At 41.5% G+C, this 18,867-nt stretch overlaps 1 protein-coding gene across 2 annotated transcripts in view; it reads left to right on the top strand.

Annotated features, from left to right (window-relative positions):
• Positions 1 to 313: 313 nt before the first annotated feature.
• Il12rb2 (interleukin 12 receptor subunit beta 2) overlaps positions 314 to 18,867 on the top strand; it is an 82,929-nt gene continuing 64,375 nt past the window's right edge. For both annotated transcript variants that reach the window (XM_074079798.1, XM_020182443.2), the window contains exons 1-3: positions 314 to 978; positions 11,715 to 11,826; positions 13,520 to 13,807. In XM_074079798.1, coding sequence (XP_073935899.1) covers positions 11,751 to 11,826; positions 13,520 to 13,807 — 364 coding nt within the window. In that variant the 5' untranslated portion in view covers positions 314 to 978; positions 11,715 to 11,750. The remainder of the gene's footprint in view (positions 979 to 11,714; positions 11,827 to 13,519; positions 13,808 to 18,867) is intronic.

The raw sequence follows: 18,867 nt of genomic DNA, 5'->3' as shown, positions 1-18,867 counted from the left end.
TTATTAACACCATGTCACTGGGGATGATATTGAGTGAGACACAAAAGTGTTCGGGCGTATTGGACTCTAAATGTGAGCTTATCTAAAATATTTTAACCTGTTTATTTTGCTTAAATCTCTTGCTCTGTTTTGAATGCACAAGAATGATAGATGATAAACATGTCTATATAAATCTAAAAAGTACATTTCAGTGAATAAAATGTTAAGATTCTAAATAATGAGTAAGCATCGTGTCATAGTTTATGTGAGAGTACTTTTTATGTGGCATTGTGGGACGTCTGTCCTCTCTCAGAACCGCACTTACAACATTGAACCATTTCGTGCTGGTGTCACACCACCAATAAAGGTGAATTTCGTTCTTCTTTTTTAGATAGCAAATGCAAATGAAAGAGCCAATGGGGCTTGCCACACTTCAGCGGGGGACAGCGCACCCCGCGGGCTTTGGAGAGCGCGGCGCTATGGAGTGGTGAGAACTGGGCGGTCCAAAGCAGAGGAAGCACATCTGGGGACCGTTCTCCACGAGCCACAGCACAAATGCCACTTCTCTGTGGCGGTGGAAGCCGAGAACATGACTTTGCCTTGCTCAGATCTTGATGCCCAACGACTCTTGGTGAGTCAGTCCGCGCTCAGTTCATGACATCGGCTTTATTTAGTACCGGCGGAGTGGAGACAGATTACCTTGCTCACAGTGACACTGGCACATTTCCCAACGCGGGCGAGCTTGGACCGCTGCGGGGAAACCACCGGCTCTGATCAGGCTGAGTCCGGACGCAGTTCTCTTAAGGTTTCTTTCTGCCGGGAGGTCAAGGTCAAGGCCACCGCCAGGTCCCGACCCGGGCTTGGCAGCGGGTCCGCGCGCGCCCCTGGCTTGGCAGCGAGCGCGCCGGGCGGAGAGCGGGCGCTGGCGATCCGGAGCGACGCACGTGCGGCCCGGGACCACCTGGTCCGGTCCTCGGGGACACAGGCCACCGACACGCGGTGAGTAATCACTGGCTCAGGCCTCGCTTCCTTCTCTTAGGGCTTGGGTGGCGTCTTCTCGCCACGGTCCTGACGATGTTCTCTAGGGTTTGGATGGATGGACAGAAGGGGCGCTCAGACAAGAAGGGCAGACAGAGCTGTGGGTGCTGATGGAAGGAAGGAAAGGGCGTCTTGAAAAGAGCAAAGGGGTCCCTCAAGTCCGGGTTGGTCCAGTCACAGGTGTGACTACTTGAAAATGGATGCTTTCTGCGTAAGATATTGAGGGGTCCGACAGCACTTTCTTAGGGCCTCGGTGGACAGAGCCCAGAGTTCCTGCCTGGCCAGTCTCTAGCAGGACGCACTGGGGCAAACCCCTTGCACAGACCCAGTTTTCTCATCTATGAAACGTCTTTCTCATCTGTGAAATGTGAGGTCCTTCTCGTCTTGTTGGGGGCCCCTACATTGTAATGGCTTGTGTATCCACACAATTAGATCTAGATGTTACAAATAGTAGCCCCAAAAGCACACAAGATTTTCCCAAGCAAGTCTACAAAACGGGGCAAAATTAGTCTTTTTTGAACTGGATAAAGGGTATAAGCCGCTGTGTGTTCGCTATGGAGATGAAAATCCTTGAGCACTTACTACACGCCTGGCCCTTGGGTTTTTATTGTTGTCTTATACAATTTAAAAACCCAGTGGAAAGCCTGGGAGCATGGCTCAAGAGGTAGACATCTTGCTTAGCAAGGAAGAGGCCCTGAGTTCAAATCCCAGTACTGTCAAAACAAACGAATGAACAAATTTTGTTTGGTATTCCCATGTTATAGATTAGGAAACTTGTACACACAAATAGTAAGTTGAAAGTTAGGATTTCTGGTTCCAAACTCTGTGTTCCTTTGGCTTGCATCACTGGCTTACAATATTCTATTCATCTCCACAGGGACAAATAAACATTAGACTGCCATTCGCCATCAACAGGAATAGTACAGCACCTGCCCTATTCCCTGTGCTGCATACTACCCAGAGGACCTTAGCAGCTAAGACCTGATAGTCTCCCCCACCCCCATTTCCATGTGAAATCCTCTCAGTTCATTGCTATTTCTTTTTTTAGGCAGGGCAGGCCCTAGAAGAGTTTGCAACGTATTCTTGATCATGTGTCATGGGTCTTGTGTGACATCATGGTTAGACAGGATGGTAAATTTCCAAATGTGGGCAAACTCTGAACCTCAGTATTCATTCTTAGAATGGATTTCAGTGTGAAAAAATTCTAAAGAGTCAGTGTGATTTAAGGAAGAAGAATCCCCTTAGTACAGTAAGTGTTGCAAATCATTTCTTAATACTGGACTTCTTTTGTATTATTGCACCTGCTTTGCTCTCTAGCAAATTACTTGTGTGTATGTGTGTTTGTGTGTGTATGTGTGTGTTTGCAGTACTAGGGTTTGAACTCAGGGCCTAAACCTTGAGCCACTCCACCAGCCCTTTATTTGTGATGGGTTTTTTCCAGATAGGATCTTTTGAACTATTTGCCCATGCTGACTTTGAACTGCAATCCCCCTCATCTCTGCCTCCCGAGTAGCTAGGATTGCAAGTGTGATCCACCATGCTTGGCTTATTTGTCATTTTTATAATTGGATTCACAGTACTGCTCTCAATATCTGCATATAAATTTGCAAGCTTACTTCCTTTTGGTAAAACCAAAAGAAATCTTGAACAATTTCCTTTGCTCTTGGAAATTTCTAGTCCTTTTTTTTGTGTGTGTGAGGTAACAACATTTATTATTGCTGTTTTTTTCAAGTGCAAATATGTATCCAACATCTATTATTCTGGATGCATTTGCTGGATGCTACAGTAAACCTAAGACCCAGTTCCTATCTTTAGAAGTTAACATTAATTGGGAAAATGAGAATTACCAGAATGTATTATGTTATAAATGACCAATGGCATGAAATCAGTAGATGAGGCACTTAGTTTTAATCAAAGTTATCTTTCAGTGGTAAGCTAGATGAATGGGCAAAAACTCTGGTCAAAGCAAGGCTGTCTTCATTCACACAATGTCCTTGAAAGCAAGTAATCATTGTCACTGGCCACACAGCTAGCAGTGTCAGAGCTGAGACTTCAGGGTCCTGACCTGTCCTCCGCCTATTTCATTCCTACCCCAGTTGCTCAGGAGGCTGTTCTGGAAGCTTGGACTGAAGTGATGAGAACAAACATGGTTCAAGCCATCTTTGAATTGGTCACTTTGTGACCAACACTGGAGCACCGAGACTTGTTGAGAGGGAGTGAGGCACGCAAGCCAGTTCCCACAGAATTTAAATAGCTGGAGGAAGATGAAAAGCTGGTAAGATTAGCAAATGTCAAGAGTAGATTTTTGGCTAGACATGGTGGTTCACACCTCTAATCCCAGCTACTCCAGAGGGGAAGATCAGGAGGATTGAGGTTAGTGGTCAGCCCAGGCAAAAAGTTAGGGAGATTCCCATCTCAAAAAAAAACAGGCTGTTTGTGGTGGTGCATGCCTATAATCTCAGCTACATGGACATGTATATAGGAGGATCATAGTCTGAGGCCAGCCCTGGGCAAAAGTGCAAGACCTTTTCTGAAAAATAACTAATGCAAAAAAAAGACTGGGAATGTGGCTCAAATGGCAGATCATTTGCCCAGCAAGCACTTAGGCCCTGGACCACCAAGAAAAAAAAAAGAGTGGGGTTTTATTTCTCAGGTGATCATGGAATGAGAAGGAAAGCACGGAATACATTTCTAATCTAATTCAGGTTCTACCCTGGCTTTCTATGTTATCTTGGTCACTTTGCAAATTTCTTCACCTGTAGAACAGAGACTAATAGTTATATTACACAGCAGACTGAATACTCACAACTGGTATGGTAGATTGCTAGTCAACACCAGAAAAGGTGATTAAGTTTAATATTTTAAAAGTCTTTGTTTTGTGGGGATGTTTTCTTCCTTTCTTTTTTCTACCCTTCCTTCTTTCCTTCCTCCCTCTTTCCCTTTTCTTCCTCCCTCCCTCCCTCACTTTCTTTCTTTCATTCATTTTTGAAAGGGAGGCCTCACTCTGTTGCCCAGGCTTATTTGAACTCTGAAGGTCAAGTGATCTTCCCACCCCAGCCTCTAGAGTGCTGGGCTACAGGAGTGTGCCACCACACCAGCTTGCTTGCCATTGTTAAAGCAAGGAAAATTGGCTTTGAAATGTGCAGTTAGTTGCCATAGTGACCAGGAGAAGTGGAGGAATAGGGATGGCACCCAGGTCTCCTAGCTCTAGACACCATGCCCAGTGGAAAACAGCTCAGTTTATCTCTAGTTGTAGGAGCATGTAAAGAGAGAAGCTAGAGAAGGCTGGGTTTTTCCAACTTTTTTGAACACATACCGCGAGAATTGTAGGCTTGTAGAAATTAATCAGAGAAAGAAAAGAGGCCAGGTTGCAAATAATATTGGTTGATTTGAAAGTGCCTTGTTTCTTCAGGACTCCATCTACGTCTTGGTTCTCTTTTATTTCTTTTCCTTCTTGTTATTTCGTTGGAGAATGTGCGTTCAATTTAAAAACTAGTTCACAGTACAAATGAGTCAGGGATTAGGCCAGCAGAAGATTTACAAATTCATTCAAATATGATTTGCTTATACATATCATTTCAGGAGCCTTTCTATTATGTTGAAAGGGATTTATCTGAAATGGAAATAAAGACAAATAGAACTGACAGGAAGAACAATCTAGAAAAACAGAAAAGAAGGGACAAAAGAGTAATGGAAGGACTTTTCTTAGGAAAATGATAAAAAGATCTTTAAAAAAAGAAGGAAAAAGCATGCTGAAATTTAAATTAAAAAGTTACAGAGTCCTGTGAAATCGAGCAAGAAGGGAAAACTCCTATTTTTGTAGCTCAGCCATAGAACACTCACCTAGCATGAGCAAATCCCTGGGCATAAATTCCAGCACAAAGAAAACAAAACAAAGCCAACCAAACAAAAGAGGGCTACAACTACTTACCAGTGAGATGAGAGGAAACCCAAGGGAGCCTGAGTAGCTACACAAAAAGGAAAACAGGTGGCACCAAATTTGGCTCACATCAACGGTGTTTCAGCTAGTGAGCAGAAAGAAAAAAGAACCAGAGGTCGCCATGCACTTTTCTTTCCCTTCAAGACATTCAACAGGACAATACAAAGGGGCTGATTTGATGATAGGATCTGACAAGCCAGCTTTTGTCCACAATGTAGACTCAAAAACAAAAAGGATATTTCCTTCAGCCTGGCGTCTGATCTCTTTCATGACATAGTTCATGAAGAACCATGCAGGAGAGGGTTGGCTCCAATGACTAAGCTGCAAGCTTGCTCCTTGGTAGATTTGGGTTTTTCCATCCCTATAGTGGAACAGATAATTGGAGATGGTTACACATAGCATGTGCACTGAGTTCTGTTGTTTCTTCCTCTTTTGAGGGAAATCATTATCAGAAATAATGAACTAGCACTGGGCCTAAGAAGTGCTTTACTAGTTGTATTTCATAAAGATTTATGAAATATGGCAGCACTGCAACAGACATAAAATGTAAGGGAGCAGCAGGCTATAGCCTTAGTTTTTGTGGCAGTATTAGGGTTAGCATTACTTTTAGTATTTCGCAGCTATTTGTACTGATCAGAAGTCTCATGTACTAGAGGCAGTGCTGGATGAGAATCGAGAGACCTAGGTTCTGGTCTGAATTCTGGTTTTAGTGTGACCTTAGTCAAGGTCTCAGTTATCCATCTGTAAAATAGGGAGGCAGACTAGATGACCTCCATAGTGTTGTCTTTATACTGACCTAGCACCAGTAAAACATATCTGCACCACACTTTGGGAACAGAAGAGGAAATGTGTATGCCCTGCCCTGCCTCTACTGGTAATACAGCAAGTATTTATAAGACAACCACCATTGCTGCACATGAACCATTGTTTGATGGTTCTATGGCAACCCAGACCAAAATGTCAGCTATCCGGAGGGAAAAGGAACGACAGGGGCTTAGTAGTTACCAGCTAACCTTTGAGGTTCCTTCCTTTCTGCATTAGCAATATACAGTTTTTACCTTGTCTTACAAAACATACCATTCCAGTACAATGAGCTCATAAATGATTGAGAAAAGAAACGCAAAGCATGGCTCAGGGAAATGAGAATTAGCCTCAGTGGAGAGCTGACTTTGTGGCAAGTGTTTGCACGGGGCCATGGCAGGGTCATGCTCGTTAATCTGCCTAATAACTGTCAAGGTAGGTGTTACTACGCCTGCTGTGGGGAGCAGGGAGCAGCACGCATGGAACTCACAAGTCTTTTTCCTGTTCACAATACCACTCTTGAACTTCAGATGGTGTTACAGAAGAAAACTAACTCTGAAGTGCAAAGTGTTCCTGCCTACGTGAAACTATCACCTGCAGAAGAAAACAAGTTTTTTTTCCCCTACCCTAGGATAAGGCGGGAGCAAAGTAGCTTCCCATTTTGGGTTCTCTCTGGGGCAATCGCTGAAGAGTAGTTGTCGCCCTGCCTTGCTACCAGCTGGTATGTTTCTGTCTGACCCCTCCCCCTCCCCGAGACTGTTTTCACTGTCTGGAAACTGTCACAATGCCAGTGATGAGTCAATGACATACATGCTCTTTGATTTTCTGATTCATGATAGAGTTGTACTTTTAATATGGACTCTATACGCAGCTGTATGAAGGATGTTTACAGTGATAGGAGGTTTCATTTTATTGGAAGATACCTCATTTACTTGAAGGTCTTTGGGACTTCTGAACTTCTCATAAGTGTTGCTGCTTTTACTTGGTATTCAGGGAAAATTAGTAAGTTTATGTTTGGATCAATTTACTACATAAAATCCAAATTATCTATTACCTATTTCAGACATGTTTATATTAATACTATATGTAATATGTTACATGTTATAGACTATTTGTTTTAACTCATATAGGCTATATAAATATATAAATACATAGTTCATATACATATATAGGTATGTGTGTATATATATATATATACATTTTTTAATGCTTAGACTGACCATTTAAATATTTTCTCTTTGGGAAATATTACAGCTTCATAAATTGCAGTGCATATTGAAAACCTCTTTAAGAGTGCTATTGAGCTGGGCATAGTGGTACACATCTGAAATGCCAGCACTCAGGAGACTGAGGTAGGAGGATTATAAGTTCAAGGCCAGCCTGAGCTACACAGTAAGACCTTGTCTCAAAAAACAAACAAAAATGTACTATTGATACCCTTTGCAGTAGGGCAGCAGAGTCTTTAATTTCTCTGCACCTGTCCATTCAGTCCTTCCTCTATGCCAGAATACTCCAAATTTCTTTTTAAAATCATTTTTATTATCATATTATTGTAGTACTGAGGGTACATTGTAATATTTATGAAAATGCTTAAAGGACTGGAGGTGTGGCTCAAGTGGCACAGAGCCTACTTTGCAAGCCTGAAGCCTTGAGTTCAAACCCCAGTACCACCAAAAAAAGGAAAGAAAGAAAGAAAATGAAATCTACAAAAGTCTTATAAATCATAGTTGAATTCACTCCCTCAGAATATTCCAAATTTCAACACAACAACTAAGGTAGTCCCCTCCTTCCTCTTAGGGTCCTGGCTGGGTTCAAGAATTACCTTAAAAAGCTAAAGATAGAACTGCCACATGATCCAGTGATACCGCTCCTTGGCATATATCTTAAGGAACGTAAGTCAGGTTACAGTAGAGACACTTGCACACCCATATTTATCACAACACAGTTCATAATACCAAGCTATGGAAGCAACCCAGATACCCTACAACTGATGAACAGATCAAGAAAATGTAAGATATATATATATATAGAGAGAGAGAGAGAGAGAGTTTTATAAGAGAGTTTTATAATAAGAATGACACCCTGTGGTTTGAAGATAAGTGAATGATGCAACTGGAGGACATCATGTTAAGTGACGTAAGCCAGGTTCAGAAAGACAAAGTCTACATGTTTTTTCTTATATTTGGAAAATAGATCCAAAACACAAACATATACACAAAACCAAACATGATCATTCACAAACTTGTATGTAAAACATGACTATAACAATGGAACTACTCTATGGGGAGGAGGGAAAGGAAAAGAGAATGACAGAGTTAACAATATCGAGATGCATTACATCTGTGAAGGTAGAGGATATAGTAAAGTGCACAGAAAGCTGCTGAATAATGGGGGCTGGGAGGTAAAGGGTAAAGAAGAGTACTGGAAAGGATCGAACTGACTAAAGTAAAGTGTACTCACAGTGGGGAGACATAGAGAAATCTCTTTGAGCATTGACTTAGGAATTAATAATGAAAGACAAGGCTGTGAAATAGGTATAATGTGTGTGTGGGGGAGTACTTGTGGGAGGGGGAGGGTGAATGAAGGAGATGAAGTTGAAATATGGTTGATGGGCTTCATATACATATATGAAATAGAACAATGAAACCTCTTGCAACTATTTTAAGTGGGGAGGGAAGAGGTCAAGGGGAGATACGGTGAGGACGATCTAACCAATGTACGGTGTAAGCCTATTTGGAATTGTCATGATGAGTCCCCTCTGTACAACAAATATATCCTAATTTTAAAACAAAACAAAGCAAAATATATATATATAAGAGTTAAATTAGCACAAAAGAGATGAACAGGAGAAAAGGGTACAAATTTATTTAACAAATTTTATGTGCCACAGGAGCCCTCATAAAGAAATAAAGCCCCCAGGAAGCAGTTAGTCAGTCACTTATATACTGGGTTAAAGAATAGTAAACTGCCAGGTAAGGTCACGAATTCACAGGTCCTGGGGATTAGAGCACAAACTCTTCAGTGGATCATTCTGCCTGCCACATGCTGTTTATAGGGAGATTTCTATGGCTTGTATTCCTTCTCCTCCCTCCTTTCCTTCAGTAGCTACTTGTTGATAGTAACTCTTACCTAGTGTTAAGGACTGGTATACAACAATGAGCAAGATAGTATTCCTGCTTTCATCATGGCCTATATTCTAATGCAGAAGACAGAAGACAAACAAGTACTTAAGCAAAGAAACAAGTTACATATTGTACCATGAAGACAGTAGTAAGTGATGAGTAGAAAATAACTGGTGAAGACCACTTTGGTCAGGGAGAACCTGGGAGGGATAGGAATGGGAGTGGGGAGAGGCTCTCTGTCATGATCTGATCTGAAGGATGTAAGTCAGTGAGCAGGGGAAGAGGATTCTAGCAAAGGACATGGAAGTGCAAAGTCCCCCAGGCAGCAAACAGCCTACACAGTTTGAGGAACAGTCTGAAGGTCAGTGTGAAGGGAGCAGAGTGAGTCAGGCAAAAAATGCAGAGTAAATGATGGTAGGAGGACAAAGAGGTCATGCAATCGCTGAGAGATTCTGTGTGATAAAGATTTCATTCTATCAGCAATGGGGACATATTTGTGGTTTTCCATGGTGGTGTTGTGAAGTAGATATGCATGATATGATTTATGTTTCTAAGAGGTAGTTGTTATGTGAAAATGACTTAGAAAGAGCAGGGATGAATTAGAGGGACATGTCAGAGGTTCCTGTAATCCAGGGAGAGAGGTCAGTGGTTTGGACTAAGGTGAGGACAGCAGAAGTGGAGAGAAGTAGATTAATCTACTACTTATTTTGGCATATTTTGGAGGAAAAATGGACAAGACTAGTGATGATTTAGATGTAGGGGTGAGAAAGAATGGAATGAGGATGACTTCTAGGGTTTTAGTGACTTAGAGATAAGAATGTCATTCACTGCGATAGAAAGGCTGAGGGAAGAACTAGTTGGAGAAGGGGACCAAGAGTTTGACTTGAATTTGTTAATACTGAGACATCTGTTAGCTGTGCAACAGGTGCTGTGAAGAAAACAGACATAAGACCAGAGCTCAGTGAGACAGGTGAGTTGCAGCTCTACATCTGAGCGTCATTAGTTTACAGATGATATCTAGAACCAGATGAGATCCCCTAGGGAGAAAATAGAAATGAGGCAAAATAACATATTCAGTGTGCTAAGTTCCTCCAGAAGTTGAAAGTCAAGAGGAGGAGGAAGAGCAGCTGGCAGAAACTACTAAGATGTTCATGTTACTTGGGTCTTCCCTGGGTGGTGACCAAGCTATAGGTGGAGGAGCCACCATAAGGCAGGGATGCTGTGTCTACTGCTTAACACTATATTTGATGCATGAAAAGTAGCCATCAATATTTAAATGAGATAGTGAAATTTTCTGAAGCTCTCCAATATATTCTGGAACATTTCTAGGCATGGGGAAAGAAAGTGAGGATTTGCATTGACCTCTTCCCAGTAGTCTGGCATCACAGAATAGCCACCTTACCTTATGAATTTTGAGCCCACTTTCACAAGGAGTTAAGGAATTTACTGATGACTAGAACAACTATCCCTTAGATTTGGAATTGGGAACAGAGTAAAATAAATCAGCATGAACAGACAAACCAGCAAAGCTGAGCTTCTGTAGAAAATCCCATACAACCTTTGAAATTCCTTTCTTACTGCCAAAGAGATCAATATTTTATTAAGTTCCTGAAGAGTTATGAGCAATTTTTTTGAGACAGGGTCTTACTAAGTAGCCCATGCTGGCCTTGAACTCATTATGTAGCCCAGGCTGGCCCCAAACTCATCATCCTTCTGCCTCAGCCCACAGAATGCTGGAATTACAGTTGTGCACCACCACACCCAGCTCATGAGTCATTGTTTTCCCAAATTACATAACAAGATTACAAATTCTCTCTAGTCAAACTATACTGTTTGACTATGATGATGTAGTCCTATTTAGAAGAGAAAAAAGTTTTATATGGGTTAGAGGCTCAGACAAATAAATTTGCACAAGTCTCAAAGTATTTAACCCCAGTTCTCTTGTGTGCTGGGGATGGAACCCAGGGCCTCGCAAATGCTAGGCAAGCGCTGTACCACTGACATACATCTCCTGTCCTAAATCCATTTCTAAGGGACTCCAAAGGCCATCGCTATGGTCTTAATGTTCAGGTCTCCTCAAAATTCTTACGCTGAAATGTTAGCTCCCGATGTGATGATATTAGGAGATGGAGCCTCTGAGAGGTGATGATCACAGGACAGAACCCACATGACTGGGGTTAGTCCAGAGGTGCTTTGCCCCTTCTACCATGTGAGAACACACTATCTCTGTGTGGAAAGCACACAGAACTAAAAGGGGATGCTCAACAGACATTGAAGCTTCTAAGAACCTCGATCTTGAACTTTCCAGACTCCAGGATAGTGAGATATAAATTTCTGTTACTCATAAGTCACCCAGTCTACAGTATTCTGCCTGAACACACTAAGATGCCAAACTTCACTGACCCCAAGAAGTGTCACTAAGAGAGGATTGGGAAGAGGCTAAGATTTTAAGATTACTAGTTTTAAAATACTTTTCATTTTAAAAAATAACAAGCAGTCAGGTGCCAGTGGATCACGCCTATAATCCTAGCTACTCAGGAGGCAGAGATCATGAAGATCATAGTTCAAAACCAGCCCGGGGAAATAGTTCTTGAGATCCTATTTCGAAAAAAAAAGAAAAAAACACATCACAAAAAAGGGCTGGTGGAGTGGCTCAAGGTGTAGGCCCTAAGTTCAAACTCTAGCACCACAAAAGAATAATAATAATAATAATAATAAACAAAATCTTAACAATGTGGAGAGAAAGAGTGGTGCTTTAAGCTGTTCTGAATGATTTGGGTTCTGGCATTTTTTAAAATGTATTTAACACGAATGAATTTGTCTTCTTTTGCAAGGAAAAACACAGAATTGTATTCCAGAGTTGACTGTTCATGGCACATACTGCTAGAGGATGCTCATTGGCACTTATTTGTATAACCCTGCGGCTGTTGATTAAAGCAGAAATAGGTAAGATATTTCTGTAAGCTAGTCTGTAGAAGGATTTGTGACTGAAGCTCATTTACAGACAAACTGCATTTATGATAAATGTTCCAAGTGGTATTTGTCATTTAAATGGATGAGTTTAGTTCTATGTCTGCAACTAATAGGCATTTATTTAATTTATTTCAGTGATTAGTGTAATAGTCCAATTACATCAATTACTCTTAAGAAAGTGGACAGGTAACCCAACCAGGCATCACACAAGTAAGATAAGAGAAAGAGAGAGAGATTCCATTTAAATTTAAAAAATTTTTTTTTATTTAAAAAAAAAGAATTTTTCACTGTTTTCTTTGCTTGACTTAAATAAGTTCTTCACCAATTCCTGTTGATGGTAGTTGATCCAAGCATTCTTACAGTCATCTCCCCACCCCCCTCCCAAAAAAGTCTTTCAGCAGAGTCTTTATGCCACATCTGAAAATTGAGGAAGAGTCTATGTTTCTGAGGTTCTCTCAATGAACTTTGTCAATTAAAAGCTTCTGTGGGGGAAGCAAAGGACTTGTTTTAAATAAGGTTCCATTGGCATCTGGAATATAGTAAACAATATGGAGAAGAGGAACACATCAGGCAATCTGTATCAGCTGCAGGGTAATGGCCTGCTCACTGCAGGGTCTTAGGTCTTGAAGATATCAAAATATGGATTATAAGAACCAATTTCCTCCCTTCCTTTCCTCCTTCCTTCCTTCTTTCTTTCCTTCCTGTTCTCTCCTCTCCTTTCTCCTTCTCATTCTTCTTCTTTTCTGCTCCTCTGTCTCCTCTTCCTCCTCCTCGTCTTCCTCCTCCTTCTGTTCCTCCTCCTCTTCCTCCTTCTTTTCTCTCTTTCTCTCTTTCTTTCCTTCTCTCTCATTTTTGACACAGAGTCTCACTATGTATCCCAGGCTATTCTGGAATATCTAATCCTCCTTGCCTCAGCCTCCTGCATGCTGGGATTCCAGTGTGCACCATCACATCCAACTCTCCAATTTCCATCCTAGATACCAACTACAAACACAACACAGCCTTCAAGCACTTTACCTTTGTTATACAATAATGTTGTTTGGGCTGGTGGAGTGGCTCAAGTGGTAAGACTCCCTGTCTAGCAAGTGTGAGGCCCTGAGTTCAAACCCCAGCACTGCAAAATAATAATAATAATGATGTTGTAGACTGCATGCATTTTATACTGCTTATATAGCAAGAGAAGGAATAATTCTTAAATATGCCCCAGAAATTTGCAGTAGTCTTTTAAAACTTTTTTTTTCTTGGGATGAGTATTAAAGGAAGTGCTATAAATCACAAACGGTGATGGAAACAAATGTGATTTATTCTGAGAAGCCCTCATTAGTAGTTTGGCAAATAATTTGCATATAAGAGAGGGTGGTTTCTCCTAGAACTGTGTTCCTGAATGTTCTTCCAACTCTACTTTCTCCCCATTTTCCTATTTATAATTCTGGTTATAGTATCACTGTTTTGAGAAGAGTGGATGTTTTAATTCAAATACAGTTAGACTTTATAGCTGCCTTCTGTTCTCACTGTGCTATACCAGTACTGCCTGAGCAATGTGGATTGTTTATAATTCCATGATCTGATGGGTTTACTTTTACCTTAATTGGGGATTGAAAAAAACCCTTCGTTTTGAGATAGGTAACTCCCTCCAATTGAGTACTGCATTTTTATCTCACTGCAGATGTGTGTAAGAAAGGCGATGTGACCGTGAAGCCTTCTCGTGTGATTGCACTTGGATCAGCTGTCAATATTTCATGCTCTCTGAAGCCCAAACAAGACTGTCCTCACCATTTCAGTTCTAACAAATTAATCCTCTACAAGTTCAACCGAGAAATCAGTTCTCACCATGGTCACTCCTTCAGTTCTCAAGTCACAGATCTTCCCCTTGGTACAACTTTGTTTGTCTGCAAGCTGGCCTGTACCAAAAGGAGTGAAACTCCAATATGTGGGGCAGAGATCTCAGTTGGTGGTGAGCGTTCTTTTCTGAACTTCTAAAAAGAAGTGTTGATCTTTTGGTGTTGTCATAGGTTAAGCAGAAACTCAAACATAAGACAGATTTCTTTTTTTCTGCCACCAACCTGAAGCATTTTTATCTTGATAGCAGTATGAGAAATTCAATGTATGAGAAGTCCAGAAATCAAAACAATTAGGCTTTTATTTGGTAAGTCTCTCTCAATCCACTAAGACCATTTATTTACCTATTGTCCTTGGACTCCAGTGGTAGAAAAAAAAAACAAGATATCTACAGCTGGGTCACCATTCCTTCTTGACTTAAAAAAAAATTAGTTCAAAGCCACAACCTCCTCAGAAGCTTATGCAGCTCAGACTGACAACACATGGTTGAGCACCTTGTCCCCACCCTCACTTAATACTCAAAAAATAGTTCTTCCATACACACCCATCCCTGAGCCCTGGTAATCACACTTAGCAGAAGTTGAAAGAAAACTGTGATTGTTCTCATGGCCATTTCTCAGATTCTCTAGAAGCAAAACTGGCACGCTCACGCTTCAAGGGGGGAAGGACCGGTGCAGTCCCAGGAAGGCAAGAGTGAGGAGGAGAGCCTAGAAAAGAGACAGCAAATGCAGTTAATGTGTCACTTAGAAATGGGATGGTTCTGAGAAATGTGTCATCGGTTGAATTTGTCTTTATGCAAACATCCTAGAGTTACTTACACAACTGAGACAATTGTCATTAGAAATATAATCTTGTGGGACAAATCACATACGTGGTCTCTTGTTGACCAAAACGTGCTTATGTGGTGATGTTACAAGCCGGCAGTAGCTTCAACAGAAAATATAACTGGTTGTTTGGTCACTTAGAGACACCCCCAGAAATAGCATTTGGAAATAACAAGAACGAGGGAAAGAAAGTATTCAACTGCCGCCAAGTGGTCAAAGTTTATGCTGCTGACTTGCATGGCTGATCCCTCCAGGCAGCTGCTGGGAGGAAAGAACACAGGTGTCGGAGCTGGCCTCTGCTGCATGGACTCCAGTGCACAGGGGGAGCCAGCAGACAGACTTCTGCCTGCAGTTGTCAGCTACTGGCCCACAGACTCTCAGGTCCAACAAAGCAAACCCGTGAGCATGCCTGGGTCCCAAATGACTCTGTGGTGTCTTGTGCCTCTGGGATTCTGGGGAAGCTCTGGAATGGCAGGTGACAGGCTTGAGATGAGAAGGAACTGCTGGAGTAGGCTGACTAACCAAACAGCAAAGACATATCCTTTGCCGAAAAGGCAGTGATACAGAGCTCAATGAAGATCTTTCCAGGAAAAATGGAATCCTCTTAAGGATATAATAACTGTCCGATAATTATCCTGGAACACCACTAGAAGCATTGAGCAGAAGATCACACAAATTGCCAGGCAAATCATTGGTGGAATGGAGGCATAAACTAGGTTCAATGCTTACCAGCTCAGCATCTCCTGTGCAAACCATGTATGGGTCATGTGCTCGCAGCTTCAACAGCCTATCCTGAAGTAGAAGGAACTTGGAGCTTTGAGTCCCAACCCTGCTAAGAGCCAGGAACCTCTAGTCTTGGTTTCTGTCTCTGGGTTATGAAAATGGTAATGTCTTGTAAGATCCTGGCAGTGACTATACGACACCCTCTATGTAGAGTGCTTGCTTAATCCAGCATCAGTCACCTTGTGGCAAGGGTTTCAGTTGTACTTTTTTTCTAGTACAAGCTAGGTAGATATGCATTGGACACAAAAACACCATTGATCCTTAACTTCCTTGCCCTCAAAACACCTGACTATTTTGCCTAGGCAATGCCCCACCTTACCAGACCAATATATATTTGTATCAGACATTTCCAGCCCTGTGGTATCAGTTCCAAGTGTCCAAGTGCTACTGGCATTTTCTTCTTTCTAGCAGGCCAACAACAGCCTTGGCAGTCAGTCCCCTTCAGATGTACTTAGTAATTCATACCTGTGCTCTCATATATTAGAGTTCTGCAACCCCTTTCCAGTTTTTACTTTTCTATCCAGTATACGTGGGTGCACTTGTGATGGTCTGCAACATCAGAAGACCTAGAGAGGTGATGCTGAGTGTCTATCATGGTTCAACTCATTTGGGGAGTACTGCCAGAATGTTGCTTGTGCAATATTCAAGTGGTAACCACACAAATAGCTACTCTTTGAGCAAGTTTAGCAACTTTGAGAAGACGGATTGACTGGAACGGATATCTTATTCTCAGTAAGGCTTGTCATTCTAAGAAAAGACACAATGAATTTTGGTTTCACCCAAGGTAGTAAGCTCAGTGCTGCCTAGTGAAGGAGTAAGTGGCCCATTTTCTTTTTTGTGATAAGTTGTAGTCCATTGTGCATTGCTTATCCTCAGAGGGTTGCCAGCAGCTTGGCTGGCTTTCAGAACTGGAATGAGGCAACCAGTCTTTAAGCCTTTTGTTTCCAGGCCCCTTCTCATGCTACTGTACTGCTCACAGCTGAGACACATTGTGTAGACAGTAAGCAAGCAGTGGGCTAGTTTAACTTCAGAGGATTGGTCCCCAAGCAGGTTAGAAAACCAAGGCAATCAATGAAAGACAATGAATTCTTGCTTGCCTGTTTTCAATTCAGCATAAACTTTGGCTATAGAGATTTCTGAAAGCTGTTTTTCTAGACTTTCTTTCCCATAATAAGTAGGGTTTCAAAAAAACAATAGCAACTGTAACATGCATAGCAATGTCTTATATTGTGAGTTAATTTAATTGTCAGAGGCTTTGATACGTGTGCTTTCCCTGGGAGTCAGCTATTGTACTTTGCACTGAAAAGAATTATGTCTGGTTTCCCCTAGGACAGATAGTCTTTGCGAAAAGCATGTCCTAGGGACATGTTGATTTCATGGTCCAATGAACTTACATTGAGACCATAGAGTTAATTTGTGGGTGAAAGTTGTGGTTTTGAAAATGAGTTTCTGCAGACCTTAAGGAGTAAAGACAGGAATTGAACTATTACATAATGCAAAAATGAGGTACTTTATACCTGATTTGTTCTTCAAAAGACCATATAAAGCCTTCAGAGCAAAGATGGAAGCCCTTTCCTTTCTTTCCTCCTGAAATAAAGCCAAGATGCAATGAAGTTTTCAAATAGAATGAACCTCCATGGATTAAAAAAAAAAAAAATGGGAGAGACATCAACTGAAGTTTGGAAGCAGGAAAGGAGGTAGACCACTGATCACTGGCTTACTCTCCAGCTGGCAGTGAGAAAAGTTAAGTTGAAATCTAATCTAAAATAGAAGCATTTTCCTCAGAAAGACTCAGAAATTGATGGCACTATGAGCTTCTGGAAGGGATGGGGAAGCTAGAGCTAAAAAATGAGAACCTTAAATGAAATATCACTTGAAAAGCAATTCAAGTCTCAGATCCCTCCTAGACAGCCACCACTGCAGCACCATATAAGACTGGAGGCTTGGTGACAGGGTCACTGGACAAAGAGCTCAGCTGAGGCTTGCAGTCCCATACTGAAAAACTGAACAATTAAAGGAGTAGTTACACAGTTTTCTTCAAGCTTGAACCCACCCTCCTTCAGGAAGACTGAAAAATCACTTCTTAGGGAATCTGACGAGGCCAAGAGAAAATGTCTAAAAACACTGACAACAGAGGTTCTGCCCCCAAACCTAGGCAGATCACCTTGAGGGAAACCAACAGAAACCAAAAGGAGCATAGAGAACAAAGCACAGAACTAAAGCAGAGGCAGTAAAGAAGGGAGAATTGCTAACTATCCTGAACACCCTTAGCAAACTGAGAAATAATGTTATATATAAGAAGGAAATATTCAGAAAGCATGCCCCTAAAATTAAAAAAAAAATAGAAATGAAAAACTCTGAGGATATTTTTCTCTGGATAGCAGAGCAAAAATACCAAGAGTTTAAAACACAGGAGTCAAAATTAGAACATTCAATCTATGAAAAATGGGGAGCTTTAGAAAGAAAAAGCAGAGGGGAAAGAATCACTGCAGAGAGCTTTCCAAACTGAAAGATAAAAGTTCCCAGAATATATGAACACTTTGAAAATCCATAAGGCTAAATGAAATAGACCCTAAATGTGTGGTGGCACATGCCTGTAATCCCAGTTACTCAGGAGGAAGAGGACATAGGACAATTGTGGTTAGAGGCCAGCCTGGGCAAAATCCTGAGAACCTATGTGGAAAACAAAATGAAAGCAAAAGGATTGTTGGTGTGGCTCAAGTGGCAGAATGCTTGTCTACCAAGTGCAAGGCCCTGAGCCCCAATACTGATCCCCCCCCAAAAAAAAAATCAGAATGGCTCTGATCAGAACACCATCAACCTGGAATGCAGAAGACAACAAAGCTCTTTTTCAGAATCTGGAGTGACAGTTCCTTTCAACTTAGAATTCTCTGGTAAGCCAAAGAGTCAGTCAAGTGTAAGGTAGAATAAAGACATTTTGAACCTTGCAATAGAAGGAACCAGGCTTGCCTTGTATACCTTTGTATATCCACAGCTAGTACTATGCCTGGCCCATGGAAGCTATTAATGTCTACACGAAGAAAGCATTAAATTATGTGTTCATCCAGGGCCCCAAAATGCACTGCAGAAATTAGGTATAGGTGGTGTAGTCCAGGAGGACGGGACCAGAGTAGAGAGATCTTAGTAGTGCGTTCCATGTGAAGGGAGTCAGAGTCCCTAATTATTAAGGGTTCTTTTTTTCTTTCTTTCTTCCTTCCTTCCTTCTTTCTTTCTTTTGGTTTTTTGAGACAGAGTCTACTATATAGCATAGGCAGGCCTCAAACTTGCAATCCTCCTGTCTCAGCCTCCCTATTTCTGGGTGTGCATTATCACAACTGGCTTAAAGCTTTCTAACATTGAATTAGCATCACTCAAATGATGTTAACCATATCATCGCCAGCATAGTGGTGCTATCACTGGATGTTCACTAGTCAGAGAAAATGGTAGGATATGGACTAAAGGACTTGTCAGCCACACCTGGGCTGGAGCCCTCATTCTACCACTTCATAATTTTGTAGTTTTGGGCCAGGTAGTTCACCTGAGTCTTAGTTTCCACTTTGATAAAATT

This window comes from Castor canadensis, chromosome 7, assembly GCF_047511655.1.
Source record: "Castor canadensis chromosome 7, mCasCan1.hap1v2, whole genome shotgun sequence".
NCBI lineage: Eukaryota > Metazoa > Chordata > Mammalia > Rodentia > Castoridae > Castor > Castor canadensis.
Note: the sequence above shows the minus strand (reverse complement) of the source record. Positions and strands in the feature narration are given on the sequence as shown.